At 49.5% G+C, this 19,249-nt stretch overlaps 3 protein-coding genes across 3 annotated transcripts; all 3 read right to left on the bottom strand.

Moving 5' to 3' along the window:
- Window positions 1-1,728: 1,728 nt before the first annotated feature.
- F5J12DRAFT_145526 (mitochondrial carrier domain-containing protein) lies at window positions 1,729-4,136 on the bottom strand. The gene is made up of 7 exons (XM_051738138.1): window positions 3,702-4,136; window positions 3,601-3,647; window positions 3,457-3,534; window positions 2,373-2,464; window positions 2,234-2,318; window positions 2,098-2,178; window positions 1,729-2,031 (listed from the first exon to the last, which is right to left on the bottom strand). The coding sequence occupies exons 1-7, from the start codon at window positions 4,063-4,065 to the stop codon at window positions 1,867-1,869; spliced, it is 912 nt and encodes a 303-aa protein (XP_051599203.1). The 5' UTR covers window positions 4,066-4,136; the 3' UTR covers window positions 1,729-1,866.
- A 4,285-nt stretch (window positions 4,137-8,421) lies between these two features.
- Window positions 8,422-11,384, bottom strand: F5J12DRAFT_145309 (cytochrome P450). The gene is made up of 17 exons (XM_051738137.1): window positions 10,952-11,384; window positions 10,809-10,879; window positions 10,730-10,759; window positions 10,643-10,679; window positions 10,532-10,591; window positions 10,456-10,468; window positions 10,261-10,396; window positions 9,811-10,207; window positions 9,707-9,762; window positions 9,498-9,654; window positions 9,422-9,446; window positions 9,354-9,368; window positions 9,218-9,289; window positions 9,115-9,170; window positions 8,949-9,061; window positions 8,725-8,895; window positions 8,422-8,653 (listed from the first exon to the last, which is right to left on the bottom strand). The coding sequence occupies exons 1-17, from the start codon at window positions 11,268-11,270 to the stop codon at window positions 8,603-8,605; spliced, it is 1,779 nt and encodes a 592-aa protein (XP_051599202.1). The 5' UTR covers window positions 11,271-11,384; the 3' UTR covers window positions 8,422-8,602.
- A 4,272-nt stretch (window positions 11,385-15,656) lies between these two features.
- F5J12DRAFT_722329 (beta-glucan synthesis-associated) lies at window positions 15,657-18,290 on the bottom strand (the record flags this gene model as incomplete). The annotated part of the gene is made up of 9 exons (XM_051741365.1): window positions 15,657-15,937; window positions 16,013-16,040; window positions 16,095-16,255; window positions 16,323-16,395; window positions 16,547-16,790; window positions 16,868-17,005; window positions 17,095-17,171; window positions 17,237-17,615; window positions 17,728-18,290. The coding sequence occupies 9 exons, from the start codon at window positions 18,288-18,290 to the stop codon at window positions 15,657-15,659; spliced, it is 1,944 nt and encodes a 647-aa protein (XP_051599201.1).
- Window positions 18,291-19,249: the final 959 nt, after the last annotated feature.

Raw genomic sequence — 19,249 nt, 5'->3', positions numbered from 1 at the left:
TGTGGGGTTTACCAAATGATGGAGCAATACCTTCCCTTACTTATGCTCGCCGCCACTCCATCAACACCACCCAGTCCCAGACGTCCGGAATGCAACTTCCGCTCTGGACAACCGGCCAAACGTTTTGCGGAATATATAAATATTTTCCCCGTGGCGACCCGTCTTTGCCATAGCTGTTCAGCGGAGATCAATGTTCCACATCAGAAACCGCACCGGAACTAAAATGGACAGCTTCCTCCTAACAAGGTGGGACGAAATGCCACACTCTGCCAGTGGAATGGGCGTTACCATTTTGGCTTGCGAAGTCGTGCCAATATCGTTCAATGAGACAGTCACGCCTTGGATATGATCCCTGACCCCGCGTCACAACTGGCACATAAAATAAGAATAGCTCCTTACCCCAATGAAAGAACGAGGGAATGACCCTTGATGTCTTCTTTTGTCGCTGCATTGGGGGTAATATTATTTCGATCACGTTGTCCTGCTTCTCTGCTCAGACTTTCTCCAGCAACTGCCGCATTGCAGCACCTCTTCGACGCCTTGATAACACGCCACTTCTACTACTATTGCTCATAATGGCTTATTGGCGTGGGTGCCGGAGCAACGATCAAGGAACAGCAACTCAGGAAAATTCCGATGTCTACGCTATCACCCAATTGTTCAAGCTGCGGACTTGGCCGCCAGCCACTGCCTAGACGTATAAAAAGGGGTCCGTTTGCATTCGACATCCTCAGCAATTCGCTCTGATACTCGCGACCACTCGATCATCTCTTGTACGTACTGTCTGTCTTGCACTGAAGTGCAACGTTCGTCGCTCACCGAGCTTCACGTTGAACAGACACAACCAATCTATTTCGACATGTCCGACAAGTGCAACTGCAACGTCGCTGGGTGGGTGTTACTCGTGATTGTCGAGGGTATGGAAGGGTCGCTGATCAGTCTTTCTTCTTTTCTTCTCCCTGTAGCTGCAACTGCAACGCCGGTAGCTGCTCCTGCAAGCAGTAAACCCATCTCGCCCCTCTGAGTCAATGCAATGCGGTGGTTCTAGGAGTTTCTGACGTATTGGAGAGAAAACTTCGGAGAACCCACAAAAAAGGATGTTGTATTTGAAGTCTGTATAAGTGCAATGTGATTTGTGTTCAGTGTAAACCTTCGAGGGATGATGCCAGTACCAACACCTCCGACGCTTGGGCAGGGAGCGATGTCCTTGAGATGTATCCCTATCGTTACAGTCCTTTTCCCTGACTTCCTCGGGGTGCAGCTTGCGGCGCCAGATCACACCGCGATATAACCGAAGAAAATCCAGGACTTGCGTGTAAGTGCTTGAACAACATCGTTACTGTTATCTACACTGTCCGCCTTCGACGACGTTACAAAGTTATTTCAAATATATTCTTCCTCCGCAAGTCTCACCCTGCACGACATCGTCTTCGACATGTATAAATCGGATATATACGCATTGACTCCCCGAGACTTTCCCTCCCCTGTCGATGATACCGATCTCTTTTCTTCTTTCTACTTCAGGCATTCACTGACTCTCTTCGCCCGACCGTTTCGAGAGCTCCCCAGCAGCTACGCAACATGGTTCTAGGGAATGATGTAACGCTTGTCCTAGGGTATGAACAATCAGCAGCCAAGCAGAGACTGTCTCTCTAAGACGGGGCTATTGGAATCAAAACAACAATAACAACAAGCAGCGAACAAGCTCCACGCTCCAAGACAGAACAGGGTCAAGATGTAACAACGCTTCCTCAACATGAAACGCCATGCCCTACAGAATACACGGGAGTAAGAAGTAGTCAAGTCAGAATGCGGTAGATATAAGCAAAAGATGATGGCGGATGGGGGTGAATTAGGGCAGCACACTTAGAGTGTCCCTCGCTGCCAATCTACGATCCGCCTCAACTGTTCCAGTGTAAGGAAAATGAGGATTGTCGTTGGCTGGAGACGTGTCCAGGAAGGGACCCAGCCCTTGAACACGAACATGGGCCCTTCGTTGGCAAGCGACGCACGAATGGCGTTGAATGTGGACTAGATCGGTGACAGAGCATCAGCGTCGTATCAACACTTTTTTAACGTCAGAATCCAAAAACGCACGCTAGATCCAGGTCCACTGGCATTCATGATCCTACTTTTTAGGACATCTGCAGGGGAACAGACAGTTGTTGCTACTGTACCCTGTACAATGAGACCCGTCAGAAACATCGAGGAGACCGTATGTGAAGGTATATACCGCGGCAAAACTGGCCGTAAAGTGGCATACAGCATTGTCCTGGAAGTAATTCGTCTTGAGGAGTTGGGATTTGAAGAAGTCATATCTATTGATTGATATGAGATGTGCCCAACGATACGTGGACAGCCATGGCACGTACGAAGCAAGCTGACTTGCGTTCATCAGGACACTTCTGATCACGTTCGGTCCAACACCGCGCATGAGGGACGAAGCGCCTTCCTCGCGGACGATCTGGTCATCGTATTCAGTGCAGGTGAGGTCAAACGCGGGCACAACGGATATGGCGATGCATGCGAGGTAAACAGATCAGTTTCACCATCAACAACATCAAGGAACAAACAAAAAGGTCGCAAAGGCAAGCAGCAGATTAAGACAAATAAAGAAAAGATACACCCTGCAACTAATAAACTGTCCACATGGATCAGCTGCCCTCCGGGTCGTCAACGGCCGACACTCGCAAAGGGGCCTGCGACTTCGGTTGGCATTTGACGTAAGTTCCCCACTACCTCCGCAAGCGCCGAGGCTGGGAAACCTAGGTCGAGCAAATTTTTCCTCAGCTCGCGTTCCATCCGCCCGCGTCACTGTTCCAACCTCCTCTCCGCCTCTATATTCCAGCGAAAAGCGCAAATGCTCACGACCGGCACGCGTTTTCGAGCATGCGGTGGTGGAAACGAGGAAGTCGCAGCAGGAGCCTGACGAAACGGGAACTATAGCCTCGTAGACACGGTAGGAGTTCGTCCACATTGCCTTCCCCCCTTCATTACCTCTCCCACTCCCTGGCTCACTCTTCAAGTGATTGCCATGAAAGAGACTAGCGCCGTTTTCACGCCAGGTTTTGTCAAATATGCCCTACCGAGATGATGTCATCGATTATTCAAGACACATCCGACACGTTTTGGTCACTGCATCCTCCCATCCACCCTGTATTCGTGAATCAGGCTGGCGGCGCGCGCGGATCGACTAATAATGCCTCTCTGGCAGACCATATCGGAGCACATCGGACGTGTCATGAATTCCCACGCGAAGAGCATGGTCGCAAGCTATATAGCAGCCTTCGGGGGTCCAAGCGAGACGACTGTATGCGGGGTGCGGAGTTGCGGCAACTCAGAAAGTCCGCCCCCAATCCAGCCGACAAGACCACTCAGCCGAAGTAAAAGCGGTTGGGAGTGCAGTGCACATACGCAACAAGTGAAAGAGTAAGAAGGAAGGTCGACGGAACTCACCCTGTACACAGCATCGAAACAATGCTTGTAATTGAAACGCTTTTCGGGTGGTTTTGCAAAGTCACCTTGGAGGCGAACCTGTGGCGGTGGTGTGGGGAAAGTTACGTTATAGGCACGAGGAGAATGCGGGGTTGGCCTACATACCATGACGACTTCCCCAGGGTTTCCAACTACACCTGCGATACTGCCAGCTGTTGCACAAGTGAGTTAACGATGGTAGATTACGATGTGGGTGACACGCATACCCATGACTCCTGCGGTTGCCAATACCCATGGAGGGCTGTCTGGGCCAGCCCCAAGGATTTTCTTACTCTCGTCGTAGGCCCAGAAACGACAGAGAGAGTAGCTCATCTGTCGCAGCCACGTGCCAGAGATACCATCGAAGAGGCCACGTACGCCTGCGGTCCGTACAGTCTTACGCATAGATTCTATCATACGCTTTTCGCCAGATGCCTGTAGGCGAACTTTGGTGAGATCGAGAGGGTGAGTGATTGACGCTGCGATGGTTGCGGCGAGACCACCCAAGTAGAATGGGTAGGGCGGTTTCTTGCCCTTTGTTGGTTGTGGCACAGCGATGGCTGGTTCAACTGGTGGTGTAGCAGAGGCCATGATGGATGCACTAGATAGAGGGAGACGAGCGAAGACAAGAGGCGAGAGGGTGGCCCACGAGATGCATTAGGAGATCCGAATCACCTTTTCGGGGAATCCGCTGCTACCCGCCTGATACTTCCTTATCGGGAAACTCAACCGGTCCTGTGGGAAGACTCGGGTCTCACGCCTACTTCCAATTTTGGATATCACTCCCGACTCCCCGCTCCGGAATCGCTCCGGGTGGTGGCAAGAGTCGTGTTCGGCGACGGCGGCATCCCGCTCATCCCGCTCGTTGGTGTCCCGTCTGTCAATACAAGGTGACGCATGCCCTGAAATCGTGTCAGCTGTCCCTTTTGCTTATCGCCTTTCCAACGAGCGACTTTGCCGGACAGCAGAATCATTGCGCATCGGTTGCAACCTGGCCCTGGACTGTTCGCCTGGGATCCGCGCAACTTCGCCGTTTAGGGTTTGCTTCTTCCCCTGGGGATGCAGACCGCACCATCGCCTCCCTACGGCTTCTCACTAGAGGTCGTGTAGTTCAATTCCTCCCAGCCGCAGATCCATCACGAGCGATTATTCACATGCAATCTCGTATATCCTCAGGGGGGGGGTTGTGTATCCTCCGATAAATCAGCACCGCCACTTTATCCCGCACCCGACGGCACTGTTTGTAAGTGTCCAGGATCACCATCCCCTTAGCAAAGACCGATTCCAGGCCATTCACTGCATCTCCTTTTCCCGGTTAGTAACCATCGGAGGACAGGTTTTTGTTTCGGGTACTTATATGACGGTATGACCTGCAGTCCGTGACTGAGTGATAGGTACATGAACTAAGCACCCAAAGACTCACTCACGCCCCTCCCCATGAAGAGCCAGCTTGCAGATGCGGTGGGATCAGTGAAAGGCTACCGTTTCAAATCCAAACGGGTAATGGTTGGGCACGTCCTAATGCAAAGTCCATTGCCGATCCCTGCAACTGATGTCTCGTGCTCACGCGTCGAGATGTACACCAGCAAACAACATCATATTCGAACAACATGCACCACCAGAACATACACATCTATTTTTTTTGTAGGATTTTCTGAAATTTTCTCTCCAAGATACCGCATCCCAAATATTCACGGCCACAGACGCAGTCGTGCGACCTCAATAGAGGCACTCACTGCTTGCAGGTGCAAGCACCAGCCTGGCAGCTGCAGCTAGTGAAGTACACAGTGCGTCAGCTATTTTGTCACAGAGTACTTCGTCGATACACAGAGACGTACTTGGAGTTGCAGTTGCACTTGTCAGAGTTGGGAGACATGTTGATATAGATTGGTTGGTTGTCTGCAAAACGGGAGTGCCGACATCAGCTACGAACTCTGTATGGCAATACTCGTATATAGGACATACGAGAGTGGTTAGTCGCGAGTTCAGAGCAAATTGCTGGGGGATGAAGAACGAACGAGGTCCCCTTTTATACCTCGAGAGCAGGCATATGCGAGTCAGCACCCAATCGAACGGAGTCAATGGTACAACCGAGTCAAGTTAGTCTGCTAAGTCCCTTCGGCGAAAGCACCGTTACAGGTGACACAATAGAACATACCGCGTTGCGGTGTCGGACGTTTTTGACGCTGACAGTTGGTTTGCTTTTGGCGTATCATGGCATTTGATTGGTAAACAGGAGAGAACAGGAAACCATTTGGGACGTCCAAGAAAATGGTACTTGCTTGTGTTGCAACAATGCTTGCTGGAATACCCACCCTCCTAGTTGTAGAATGAACTAATATTGAGACCTATCCTCCCATGCTGGGGAGCGAGGCAGCTCACTTTGGCAGCAAGGCCAAGTTGGATGCTGCAATTGCCAATAATGCAAAAGGGTCGTCGACAGCTAGTTTTGGAGCTAGCCCAAACGAGTATTGACATGAAGTCGAGCACAGCGGCCGCATCGCCCTGAAGATGAGGAGGGGCTGCCCATCCCCCAGAGGTTTTCCCTCGACAGTTGGAAGAGTAATCTCCGCGGCTGATATTATCGTGGGATGGTTCCTCCGTGAAAGAGGCTTAGCCATGAGACTCGGCACACGTCTGGTGACCGTATATAGCACAAGAAACCTGTCAAAGATGGCAGGGACGGAGGATAATTAATTAGATCATTCCAAATAACCTACTCCTGTGGAGTGGAAGGTGATAGATCCAAGGATGCCACGTTGAGGGCAAGCTGTAGAAATACACGAGCCTTCTGAGGCCTTCTGTTGGCTGTGATACAAAGTTTGACAACCGGTCTCGCACCTTGCCTTGGATTGTTAGTCATACCAAGAGAGTGGACGCCGCACAAAGGCAATCTCCTCGGCCGACTGTCATATCCGCATGACAGAGGATAGTGACTCCGTGGGCGAAGACACCAGCAGAGTGAATCAAGGTAACAGCGGTAACCAGGGTTCAGAATAGTTCATGCTCCTGCCCCGTCGTCATCGCTTGCTACTAGTGTTCCTGTAGGTCAACATGCGCGTTTTCCAAGTCGCCAACGGATTGCGCTCAGTACATTCAGCGTCGCACAACAACCGAAAGCACCGGTGAGAGATGGAATGGCAAAAATAATCATTAGGATTTAGCGATCGCTTTAATAATGGTGGCCCGGTTGGCGGTCGAAGTGGGGCGACTGTAAGGGTACGTATATGACTGTGAGGTTCCTCCTAATACGCACGGAACTTAGTACTCGTGGTGTATATGATTAAAACGGCCACACTGTGGCTCAACGCTCCGAACACTGTAATGCACGCTGAATCATAGAGACGAGCACGATACCTAGGTTGGATTACGAAGTGAGCGACGATTGGTTAAGGGGTGAGCTGATACGGTGGACAGGACGATCATCGTGTACGATGGTTGGATCGGTGGAGTCGTGGCGAGTGGAATAGATCAATACCGGTCACGTACTTTATCGTAGGGTGCATTACTGGAATGTACTTGACACCGCTCGAGTAAAACACTGCATCCGACTACACATGAGTTGAATAATAAGTGAAATAACGGATAATGGCTTCAAACCAACCGATACAATACCTTAAGCTTCAGACTTCAGTCCGTCGATTGCTCACCTCCTGAGGCCTCAGTTACTTAGAAGAGCGCCGGATGCAGTTTTTATTGGAGAATGGATGCGAGCGGCGTTGATTGAGGCACCAACTGCAGTTGCATTCTCCACAAATGGCTCTAGTAATTCCCATCTCGTTCACAACCAACTATAACTGTCTTCCGTCGAGTCTTTGGTTTGTCTAGGGGAGACTAAGCCAGCGATAACATGAGGAGTTCCTCATGCTATGCAAGACGAAATTATTCGGGACCGGGCAACCTAACAATGCTTTTGATGGCAACCGTTGTACTTGTCGGCCACCGACATCCTGAGTAGCTCAGTTTACGGTGTTGTTCTCTGGGACATCCACACATAGAGGTTACGTTCATGGTGCGTGGCACAAACATCCTGCGGGAAGCTTGATGCGACAAGGACAACAAAAGAAAGGGCTGCGCTGCACACAAAGTCTCAATTCTACACAATTAAAATCGAGAAAGTCTTACCTGTCGGATGAACCTCCCATAATCTGCGCTCGGTTCGAGAGCAAAAAGGTAGCGTGGCGAACTTGATGTCTGCTTCGAAAAATAAATGGTACTGTGCGCAACTTGAAACTTGTAAGTCCACATGTCGGCGCTGGCGTTGAAGTGGCCCAAAGACTACGACGTACCAGTGCTTGGCAACTGGTGATCGTCGACCTCCACAAATGTCTTGCGCGGTTCACAAGCCAACACAAGGGACGAGGTCAAAGTAGTGATATCATAGGATCTAGCTGGAGACCGACCGCGACTTCGAAAAGAATCGACAATAAGCGATGGGAGGTTGACGGCTGAAGTTGTACGGGCGCGCACGGGTAGTTATGCCACGCTTTCAGATCTCTCCTCAGCAGATTGGAAATGTCGGGGAGGTCCAGACTTGCTTGAACCTCGAACTTGGCTGCCATCACCCTGACGAAGTCACCGAAAGGTAAGGGGAAATGGCCGAATTCTACAATGTACATGACCTATATGTTTATCAGGTACAAAGAATAAATACCGCGAAGTGGTGATAGCAACGATGGCGGAAGCCTTCCCCCAACAGCGAAGCAGTAATCTGGAGTACGGTGTGTGCAACGGGACGGAGAAAGGTTAGAGGGTGGGCTTAGCATGACCAATTGGATTAGCCTGTACCACGTATGCTAGTACTGAACTTATGGTTGGAATTCTGGATCCCGACGGGCTGCTCCCGCAATTGTCGACTCCCTGGCTCCCCGACAACCAATCTGCTAATATTATAAGTAGTCCTCCGCAGCATGCTTGGCTTGTCTGACCCGTAGGCTAGGTATGGTGGTAGGGGCCTAAATGAGAATCGATACTACTGCGCCCGATCACTCGTAATCTTGGGGTTGTTACTTCAATCAGTGTGAGCCAAATCCGCAGTTAGACGTGGTTGCTTGTACTACAACAACCTTGACAACGTTACCACATAGCCATCTACATATGCTTTGTCAGTGTCCAGTGGGGTCCACTATCACATATTGTCAGCACGATCAGCCTCCCCCATTCTCACCCATAGGCCATCCTATATGAACAGAAATGCGTAAACAGTCAGCTTGCTTTGTTCAATGGAGTTCCTGGAAAGCCAGTACTCACATGTACACACAAGGTAAGCTGGTGTCTGATAATCACTTTCTCCTGTGAGTTGCGCCCAAGGCCTTTGGGGAATTCTGCAGGACGTTGGGTCTGGACGTCCTCTGCTAATGTTATAGAAGAGAAAGCTTGCAACAAGCAGACGAGGAAAAACGACACTTCGTTGTACGCGAACTGCAGACCCTAATCAACTTCGCCAGCAATATCACAAAGACAACGACACTCACTTGTTGGCCCAGACAAATTCTGGGGCCTGCGTTGAACGGGAGAAATATGAACGGATTCGCAGTTAGATATTTCAATCGTTCATCGAGGAAGCGGTCCGGATCGAAGATATCGGCTGAAAGCTAGTCAGTCTCGGTTACTGATCGGTGGTAAATATGAGGAGCCGACCATCGGGACCCCAGAGATCTTTCCGACGATGCATAAGGAATACAGAATATGGGGTCCTGTTATGTATCAGTAGATCATACGTGTGATTCTGTGCACCACTGACTGCGTGTTTGGTGGGATATAAATAGGTGGTCCTCCGTTTACGCCGGGCCATACTGTGGCTTCAACGCTTGTCCTATAAAGTAGAAAGCGCATCAGGCGCGTCACATCAAGACCCTCCTCACGGCAGTTCGTCTAACCTAACGTTGAAAGGTCTGAAAAGGGTGTGGTCAGGTATTAGCGATCAGACGACCAACGGGCAACTTACACGGGAGCATACAAACGAAGAGTTTCTGCGCATTGTCATATGACGACTATTCGACACAAAACACGGAGGAACGTACCATTGATGACAGCTCGCATATACTTCATGTCCCGAACGTCATCGTACGTCGGTCTTCTGGAACTCCCAACCTTGCTGAGAACTTCATCACGAAGCCGTTTCAGAACCTCTGGGTGTTGAGAAAGCATATAAATCAAGAATGTCAAAGTGGAGGCCGTCTAGCATGGCTTGGCTTGAGAAATAAAAGCAAAGATAAACCAGACAACCTACAGTATCACGGCCCGCTAATAAGATGTTGACGATCTCATCCCTAATGACAGTGGGATCTGTAACAAATCGCTGAGTGGAGATTCAAGGATAAAGAAACACCTTGCCTTCTGTGCAGTTAACGAGATGTCCTAGCAGTGTATCCTCAAAAGCCCCTTGCTCTTGTCCTGTGGATTGCTCACTCTCCTTCATCAATCTCTTCGCTTCCATAGCTTCCTTAAGGACGGGGTCGATGAACTTGTAGCAAACCTCCATTTCACTCCGGACACGATCGCGCCAGAACTCAACCAACCGCCAAAACGTACCGAAACGACTCCTGAACGCAGCCTGAGATTGCGCTTCCGAGAAAGCACGCACAAATACGTTCGAAGGATGGTTTATGTAATCCATATTTTTTCCTAGGAAGGAATTTTTTGGATAAACCAGTCCAGCGGAAAGAGAGTTAACGCATTTCCCGAACAAAAATTCAGTTGCCGAGTCAAGGGTGAATCGACCAACCATATCCTTGCATGAACGACCGATCACTAAAGTAACCCTTGAGTTGCAGTGTCATTTACCTGGAAATCCACTGGGTAGCCCTCTCGGAGCCTGGCTTTTGCTTGGCTGAGAGCGTTTTCTGCATGTTTTTCGAATATATCGAAGTGACTAATCCGATCCTTGCTAAAGAATGGTCGTGTCATCGAGCGATGGAACCTAGCTCATAATGCGTCTGAGCATGTGACAATCTATGTAGATGGGGCTCGTATACGCACTTCCATGTCTCGCCTGCATCCCAAACGAACTTTACATGTTAGCGGGCATGGATTAGGTAAGGCGGGAGGTGTGTACCGTCCGAATTGAATACTCCAGTTCCAAGTAGCGTGCTTAATTGGTCCCAGAACACCGGCCCTAACGCTGCTGTAAAACATGTCACTCCAGTTGACGTAGGGCGCAACCCACCTTTCTCAAAGGAATTAAACTGCGTAGCAAGAACTGCCTGACAGTCGCTGCTCGGTACGATGGTAACGGGACGATAAGGTGTCTTACTTTGATATGTTCGGGTTCCGTCGTCAAAATCTATCCGCGATCTCAGATAGAGATAGCCAAATGTGCGAAGGAATCTAACCTGATCTTCGAACATGAGCCTGACATTGACGACAGGACCATACTCCTGACAGTATTGGTCAATTGGTGCTCCTAAAACGCTCGCGCTTCGTCAGCCACAAAGGGTACCATGAGCGAAATCAAGAAACGCCATGCTGAACATACCCATGTGCACGTTCCGAAAGTCCTGAGCGACTGAGAGAATGATGTCCAAGCCACCGGGCCACATACTCTTCACCCGCGGGGCAAGGACAGCGCCTCGACGCGCTGCTTCCCTCCTGTCACGTACGTAGCTGCACAAGACACTGCATGCCACTCCTAGGGGGATGGAAAATAGATACGCGGAGACCCTCAGCCAGCGGGGGGCTGGCTCCTCGAAGAGCACTGCCCAGACTCTAGAGCCAACATAGGCGAGGGCCAGAGGGCGGACGAGGCTAGGAAGTCGACCTGTGATGTAGACGAAACCCGGAGGGATCCCCATCATAGTTCTTCATGAGAAGTAAAAGACCCGAGATGTCTTTTATATGTAGGTCACGGTGAGTTGAAGGTGTGTCCTGCTGCGACTCCTGCGAAATTAACCATCCGATCGTGACGATATACAACCAGATTGCGTGTGCGCCACTGCCGAAACGGCGGTGATGCCGGTTGTCCTGAATTGTAAAGACGTGCAGGATAGGCTAACGAATCTCAGGTTGGTCTCTGGGTTCCTCTCATGACGCGTCGTTCTACCACATTAGTCAGCGCGATTTTGCATCACAGTCGTGCTCGGCCCGGCCACAGGCCCCGAAGCCGTCGGGCAGAGCTGCGGCGTCACCTGGCCGCTTATCTCGAATGTAACACAGTTCAAACTTATGGTATGTACATATGGGCTGTCGTTTTGAACCAGCTCAAGCTTCTTCCAGGAATGTCATCGTCTGCCTCGTCCGCAAGTAACTCACAAGGGTAACATAAGAAAAGGCGGCACACGGCTGAAAATCTCAATTCTATACAATTAGTATTACCTGCCAGACGTGCCTTATATAGTCCGCAGTCAGCGCTAGAAGGTAAAGGCGGCGTAGCAAATCCCTTAGAGCCAGTTCGGAAACTGGTGTAGAGCATTGCCGAGCATTACCGACTCATGTTGGCTCGCTTGAGTCTAACGGCGCATGCCGAAATTTAGTCGGAGCCATAATCTGTGCCGGGCTGCCGATAGTGATAATCAATCAGCATGTGCTACAGTATGTAACCCTACATGCACCCTCTCAGCCTAGAACAATGCCGTCATCTGGTAATCCACCATTTGATCTCCAGATGCAAGTGCAGCTGCCAGCAGTGCTTTGCACCCTTCATAATTTCATCCACATCCATGATCCATTTGAAGGCAAACTTCCAGAAGACTTTGGCACTCCATTTGATGCAGGTGTGCAAGGTGGCGATGGGTTGGAGGGGCCCAGTGTACTGGAAGGCAATGGAGAACATCCAGAGGCATGTGCATTGCACGATCAAATCACCAAGGCAATGTGGATTGATTACCAGGCCATCCTGAGGGAGAGAGAGGCAGTGGGACACATGGAGCTCCTTGAAGACGAGTCTGACATGGATGTGGATGGTGCTGAGGACGAGTAAGTCGTGAGGAATATACCTAGGAACTACTGCCCTTCCATGTACATTTTTTTAATGTGAAGACTTAATTCCAGCAATTACTCTTGATAAGTCATCTGAAACAGCGTGAATTACAACAACAAATGAAAGAGGTACATGTCAGTATGGAAAGTATATGCAGCTACATTGTAATTCAAAGTGGTCCCCCCTGATCAACACCACCTTCCTGCAGATGACCAGCAATTGATCGTTGATACTCTTGGTTGGTGACAGCTTGATGAAGAGTGGTATTTGTGATGGATGTGTACATCATTGCCTTCTTCTCATCTGCAGTAACAGTGTGCACCATAAATGCACCTACCTCAACTGGTAGCAAGGAGTCCTCAGTGGACAGAAGGGTCAATGCCTTGGAAAGGTGGTCAACAGAACTGGTGGCAGCAGCTCCATGCTGGATGGTGGCGGTGGGGGCAGGGGCAGGTGAGGCAACACTTGCATTTGCACTGTCATGGTATATCAAACCAAGGAGATCAGTCATGTAGTTGACAGCGCCAGTCAGACCAAACACTGTGGTCCCAGTTGAGAGTTTGGGCAGAATTGGCTGTTGATTCCTAGGAGGACCAAAGGACTGGGCAGATGACCAACCAGACCCATGAGATGGTTTACATGACAGGGGCAGGGTAGAAGTGTATGAAGTTGGATAGGGCCCAGAAGAAAACGTGCATCTCTCCTTACCAGTCCTACTGACACTCCCTGAAGGCATGCCCAGCCCCTTCATTGGGAAGGGAGGGTATGCTGGGATGCTGGCTGATGGTGTGCCCACCCCCTGAGTCAGGACCACAATGGGTGCTGAGACACTGGGCAATGCAGATGGAATCGGTGGATCAGGGTGTGAAGGGTTGGGAAAAAATGTGGGAAATTCAGCCATGAAGTCGATATACAAGGGATCAGGAGCTGGGTTCATGCCACCGATGTTACTGTTGGAAGGCTTGTTGAAGTTACCTGGCCATGTTTCTTGATCTTCATCCTTGAGCCAATTTGGGGGCCAGTTGGATGAGGGGGCCTCCGATGGTGCATACACATTAGCACCTTGTGCCCCTCCTGATGAGGTGATCTGTGCCATTTTCATGTAAAATGGCCATCCCACATTTTTATAGGGCAGGATACATCATCCACTCTGATGTATTCATGTTAGATGAACTGATATGCTCAATGATAGGGGACAACATACATTGGTTGCAACGTAGCTATTCCATACATTCTCTTCAGCTGGTGTAACAATATTGGCACCAAAATGTTCATCCCATGAGCCAGACCTAGAGCATTGAATGAAGCCTTTGATGGAATTATAGATCCCTTTCAACTAATAACGATATCAGTCAAGGCTATCAGTGCGAGGAGGATGCACTTACCCATTGCCATTTGTTTTGAATCTGCTGAGCAGTTCTTGTGGGGGGCAAGTTAGGTGGAGTGATTGCAGCAGCAGCACTAGAAAATACACTGGATTTGAAGTTGCCTGTATCACCTTGTTCTGATCAGTGTTCAATGAGGTAGTCAAGGAGAGCATGAGTCTCTGAATCAGTCCACTTGTGACTACTCATCATTTCTGGCTCCTGATCTGATTCTAAAAGAACAAGGAGTCCAGCAACATGTACAATGCAAAGCATAGCAGAAGCAATATGAGCAATAATGGGTTTGAGGTCATCATATCAATGAGCGATCATCATTGTATAGTTGGAAGGAAGGTTGAAACTCTGCCTTGTGTTGGAAATACCGGTTTATGGTGTTTCTCTTTACCAGTTGTAGACTTGCTTGTAATACAAGATGACTCATGTGATGTCATGCTTGCTAAGTGACTCCACAATGATGTCACTTTACTCCACTTATTCTACAGCGTTCCATGACATTCATTACTATACATAGTAGATAGTATCTTTACTTACTATATGCATCACCTGGTCTGTGCACACTCCTGCATGTATATAAACCAAGGGGTTTCTGCCATATCCCCTCAGACTAACAGTCAATCTTATACTGTTAAATCTTCGAGCCTCAACAGCTCTCATTCAATACCAATTACTTTCAATGCTCTATCCAATCATAAAGGCAAGTGCTCGTCTTTAGCTCTCGCCCTTTTCCCCTTCGTCCTCGTTCCTCTGCCAATACCTTGTAGTTCATGGAGCATCCCAGGCATGTTAACTGACACATGTGTCAGCAATGGGTTGTACACCAGTTTCCGAACTGGCTCTTAGGTAAAATTTTCAGCATCTTCGGAAAGTAATTAGTGCAGTGCACACTTATAACCTGTAGGTCCACATGTCAGCGCTGTTGTTGAAGAAGCCGACAGACGTTTCATTCCTTTGTGAGCTTATCGAACTTTCCTTTCTGTGTCTTTATTACTGCACGGATTTCTACGAGCTTCATAAAGAGTGTTCTTTCAGCTCCTTCCAGCTGGCGCAACTCAGTGCGTGCTTCATCCAGTTCGTCCATGGTGGGCGGAAACAGTACGACAGACCAGTGTCAGCAAAATAGGATGTGGTGCGCTCTGAGTCCCACCTGGGGTTGGCGAGTAACAACAGTTCATAGCATCTGCCGATTATCGATGTTGCTGTGTGGTGTTGTGCCAAGTCAGTTAGCCCTTCCCTCCTATTGCCCACTAATCAGGAACCCGACACCTATGAGTCACGACACACGCATCGCGGGATATGCAAGCGTAGCTGCAACTCACCCGATGATGAATGGGTCAACGATATCTGATTACATTTCAGAGTCCACAAATGTCTTGCGTGGCTCGTAAGCTAAAGCAAGGAACGAGGTTGGTGGAGACCGGCCGTGGATTCGACAGGACCGACAAGCTACGTGCTTTCAGATTTTTCCTCCAAAAACCTTGCTGTGTCAACATTGAATGGGAAGAACTCCAAGGACCTAAACCCACCCCAGATTTACTCGGACCCTGATCTCGGCTACCACCACCCTGACAAAACCGCCAAGGGTGCGATTTGTTATGGGAGACAACCAAAAAATTCTACAATGTACATACCCTACATGTTAAGTTTACATGCAAATTCATTAGCAGGGGCGAGCACCAGAGTCAAGCCCGTCGCCCGCACCCGACCAAGACGCGTGGTATATGACAGCTGGAACTAGTATTAGCACCCTCCAGCATACTAACGACAGGTTTAGTCGCATATGATACATCCCAAAGTAACCGATAACCACGTACCAATCCATTCTTTGGCCGTGGATAGTTCCATTGCCTCAAATTTGGGTCTGTCAGGGATATCAACACGCGTCAGCCAGCCAAGCCTACGGTAATACACACACGGGCCTGCACGCTGCAAGAAGCATGGCCAAGAAAAGATAGGAAAACGTCTGGGTTCGAGAGGGAAGCAAGAAGAAACGCGCACGCACTCGTATATGAATCCATATGTCGTTTAATATAATCCTCCGTTGGAAAATCAGGCGAACTACAGCCAATATTAGTTTCTCCGTGTCGTTGATACACTCGAACATAATCAACCCGCATCTCGGCGGGGAAAGATAGTGTGCTCATGTTGATGGATTGCCAGCCGGCTATGAGACAGGGGGGAAATACATCAGGAACATGAAGGTGAGCGTACCTCCAATCAAATGAAACACAGGACTCACGCGACAACCCAAGATTCAACACGATGCTCTAATCAAAGACAGAATTAAGACCTGGAAAATCATACATAGACGAACGACTTACCATCGGCTCCAATGAAATCAACCTTTGCCCGACCTGCGTTCCGTTCAGGCCCAAATCCGGACCCAACGCTGCAGCGCCGAGCCGGGCAGTTGGTTGTCCACCCGTTTGCCATATAATGTATCCGTCGGAGGAGTTTTCAGGGTTGGACCAGTATTCGAAACCTAGTATTTGTTCCCACGTCAGCTTGAAAGGGGGTGGGTAGACAAAAAGATGGGGCCAGAGAAATACCGAATGTAATGAATTGATTCCCAGATCCAACATAGACATCTGAAGGGAGCTCTGTCAATGCAGACACCGTTTGCTGCCTACATATCCACGATTGCAAACACAGGAACGAATCAATGATCTATACCACTTTTCCGGGGAAAAAAAGAGAAAACGGAAAACGGACAGACTCACATGGGCGACCCACTAGATGAAATATAATCATCAGCACGATAGAGAATGAATACAAAAAATGCAACATACTGGTAAGAATTCGACACCGTTCCACAGTCGAACACCTCCCACATCTCTGACGACCCATTCCCATACAAGTAATCGTGCGTGAACGGCGCAAACTGCGCACTCTGAGATACCGTCTGTCCCGTTCCTCCCAAGTTGTTATGTGCGACCTCGAGGATATCGATTTCAGGTGCCCCACGCCCCACCGTAGGAGAAGGACCGGGGTGGTCTTCATTGGAACATGTGCATGAACTTTTGGGTGTTGTATGCGATATGAGATCGAGCAGACAGACAAATAAAAGAGCGAAAGGAAGGGGAAACAGACTCACGAAAGCCGCTGGCCAGGCAACCACGATAACGCATAATTGTATCCAGGTTGGGATGCCTCCGACATGAGGGCAGCTGCAGGCCCAGACCCATTGACGTATGTCTGGTTCGGGAATGTACCCACGTCGCAAGAGTCGTATCTGCAGAACATCCGGCGTCCAGGCAAAAATCGACCAAAGTCATGTGAGAAAGATTCCCTAAAATGAACGAGGAGATAGAGAGAACGTACGAGTAAGGCCATACACCGTCCGTAGTCGCGCCGTATCCAGGTCGTGCGAGATTTCCCATCGTCCACGCTGCAGGCCACTTTACCCCGTCCAAACGCCCAGTCAGAACGGAACACCGATGGGGATAAAGGGTGAAACACCCACGTAGCCCTGTGACTCCTCATTCGGTCCCGGCAACATAACCGACACCTCAATGTACCCCCTTGTGAAACAAAACTTGTTCCAACTTTGCAACATCCCACTTCTATATGGCATCCCTTCATCCTCCACTTGGTCCAACACGATACTCAAATACCCTCCTTCTTTGGTCGAGACTTGTCCAGGGTCATACCACTCCTGATCATCGGTCGTCCAATACCACAGGTTCACAGCTTCCCAGTAGGGATCGTCACCCGACCAAAAAGTTCGTCCGGGTTGGTTGAATTCATCAGAAAAAACAAGATCGTAGTTATAATCGTCGAACCCGGTGCGTGTGTGTGCGTCGATTGGCGTAGACGGATCGATCAGTTGTGGCAAGGGATATCTGAGAGCGATAAGAAAGAGAGACACATAAATGCACGTAGTGGATATGATATGGACATGTATATCACGGTCAAGGAAAGAAAAAAGAACAGATAAGAGAGGCCTGGACATACAGGCTTCCTAATCCTGGCACCTGCCCTGTGACATTGACAGACACAGCACCATTGAGAGTCTTGTCTTCGAGATACCTAAACACGGGATAAAAAACGAATAGAAAAAGAAGACCGATAATAAGGAGGGTGAGCGATCCGATGTTGAGAAGACCGCGCAAACTAATTGGAGACGTGTTTGAGGACCGAATGCCTTCGGGATCATGAAGGAAGTCGTCTATGTCGGGTTCGTTGGAGTTGTTGTCTAGATCTGGATCGTAGACATACGGAATGAGGATGCCGTGTCTAGATGTACTGCAAGGGTACTTTGAATCTGATGAGAGTGAAAATATGGAACTTCCTGAAGTAGATAGGATACAATCGCTAACGGTGCGACGAGCTGCAGGCGTAGGAGGGACTTCTCTTTGACTGCATGAGATGGAAAGTCGGTAGAGAATCATGGAGCCACGTTGACCATGCAGAGAAAGGAGTTGGGAGCCTAGGACTCGAGAATCCTCAGAGGCGACTCTTGGGAAAGAAATGTCTTGCCTCGAGTGAAGGCGAGACCGCAGTTTGGGTGTTTCCATCGTATCTGGGGCGGGAGGGGGGGATATGGATGCGCTTGCAGGGTAACGCGAGAGCACTGGCCTTGGATAAATTGATTTTTCGCAACTCGACAAGTCGGTGACGGAGGAGGGGTTGACTGTACGCTGGGTAAGGAATGACTGGAGGGGTTTGTGAGGATGGTCGGAGGGAGCAAGAGACGAGTTCGTGTCGACGCCTGGCGAGTTTGTCTCGGACACGCTGGCGAGCGGAGGGGACAGATCGCTCCTGGAGGGCACCAGCCAAAACAGGGTTGACGATTCGGTCATCCCTGAGCCCTCCACCGCCCTGATTTGGTAGCGATATGAGGAAGGAAAGGCAGGGCAACGGAGGGCAACGAGAGCGTACCCCGGGGAATGTTAATGGCATGCTAATCATCGAAACTCACTGATATAAATCCTCATAAGCTTGACACGTAGTGAGTAGCCAATATATACCCTGCCGAAAATGATTAACCTATTACACTGATAAACGACAATGAGTGTGAACCTGCCACGTAGTCGGTACTTAATACTTATGTACTTCTCGAACAGTACCAGGAGGGTGATGTCATGGTAGAAACCATGTTAGTCAGTCATGTGCCGAGTAGAAGAGGACAAGCTATCGATGCTCACCTTCGTGTACACCGAGGGTCAGTTGTTTCAAGGTTCCAATGCTTTCACGGGAAGCAATTCATTGTCAAAGGAAGGGCCCGTCCTACTACTGATTTGTTTTTCAAACAGCTTCTGTGCCTGATGTGATGTCTCGTCGTAAGGATCATCTTTGCAGTCTAGCTTTCACGGGTTTGCGCATCGTATTGTTAATGTCGCAATACAAACCGACTCATGAACGACGCATGACGACAACTGAACATCCATTTTCAAAGCGGCTCGCCATGGTTCAGTTGATGGAGTTACTTTCGTGACGTATATCTGTGCCGCAGCAGAAATTTTGAGTGACGTGT

This window comes from Pisolithus orientalis, assembly GCF_024613125.1.
Source record: "Pisolithus orientalis strain OTSU chromosome Unknown F5J12scaffold_17, whole genome shotgun sequence".
In the NCBI taxonomy this organism is placed as follows: Eukaryota; Fungi; Basidiomycota; class Agaricomycetes; order Boletales; family Pisolithaceae; genus Pisolithus; species Pisolithus orientalis.
Note: the sequence above shows the minus strand (reverse complement) of the source record. Positions and strands in the feature narration are given on the sequence as shown.

Coding starts and splice junctions, on each gene's coding strand:
- F5J12DRAFT_145526 (XM_051738138.1), bottom strand. CDS start 4,065: ATGGCCTCTGCTACACCACCAGTTGAACCAGCCATCGCTGTGCCACAA. Junction 3,648..3,701: donor GGCAACCGCAGGAGTCATGG/GTATGCGTGTCA, acceptor CTTGTGCAACAG/CTGGCAGTATCGCAGGTGTA. Junction 3,535..3,600: donor ACCCTGGGGAAGTCGTCATG/GTATGTAGGCCA, acceptor CCACCGCCACAG/GTTCGCCTCCAAGGTGACTT.
- F5J12DRAFT_145309 (XM_051738137.1), bottom strand. CDS start 11,270: ATGATGGGGATCCCTCCGGGTTTCGTCTACATCACAGGTCGACTTCCT. Junction 9,447..9,497: donor TATGCGAGCTGTCATCAATG/GTACGTTCCTCC, acceptor GACAATGCGCAG/AAACTCTTCGTTTGTATGCT. Junction 8,654..8,724: donor AGCTTACCTTGTGTGTACAT/GTGAGTACTGGC, acceptor CTGTTCATATAG/GATGGCCTATGGGTGAGAAT.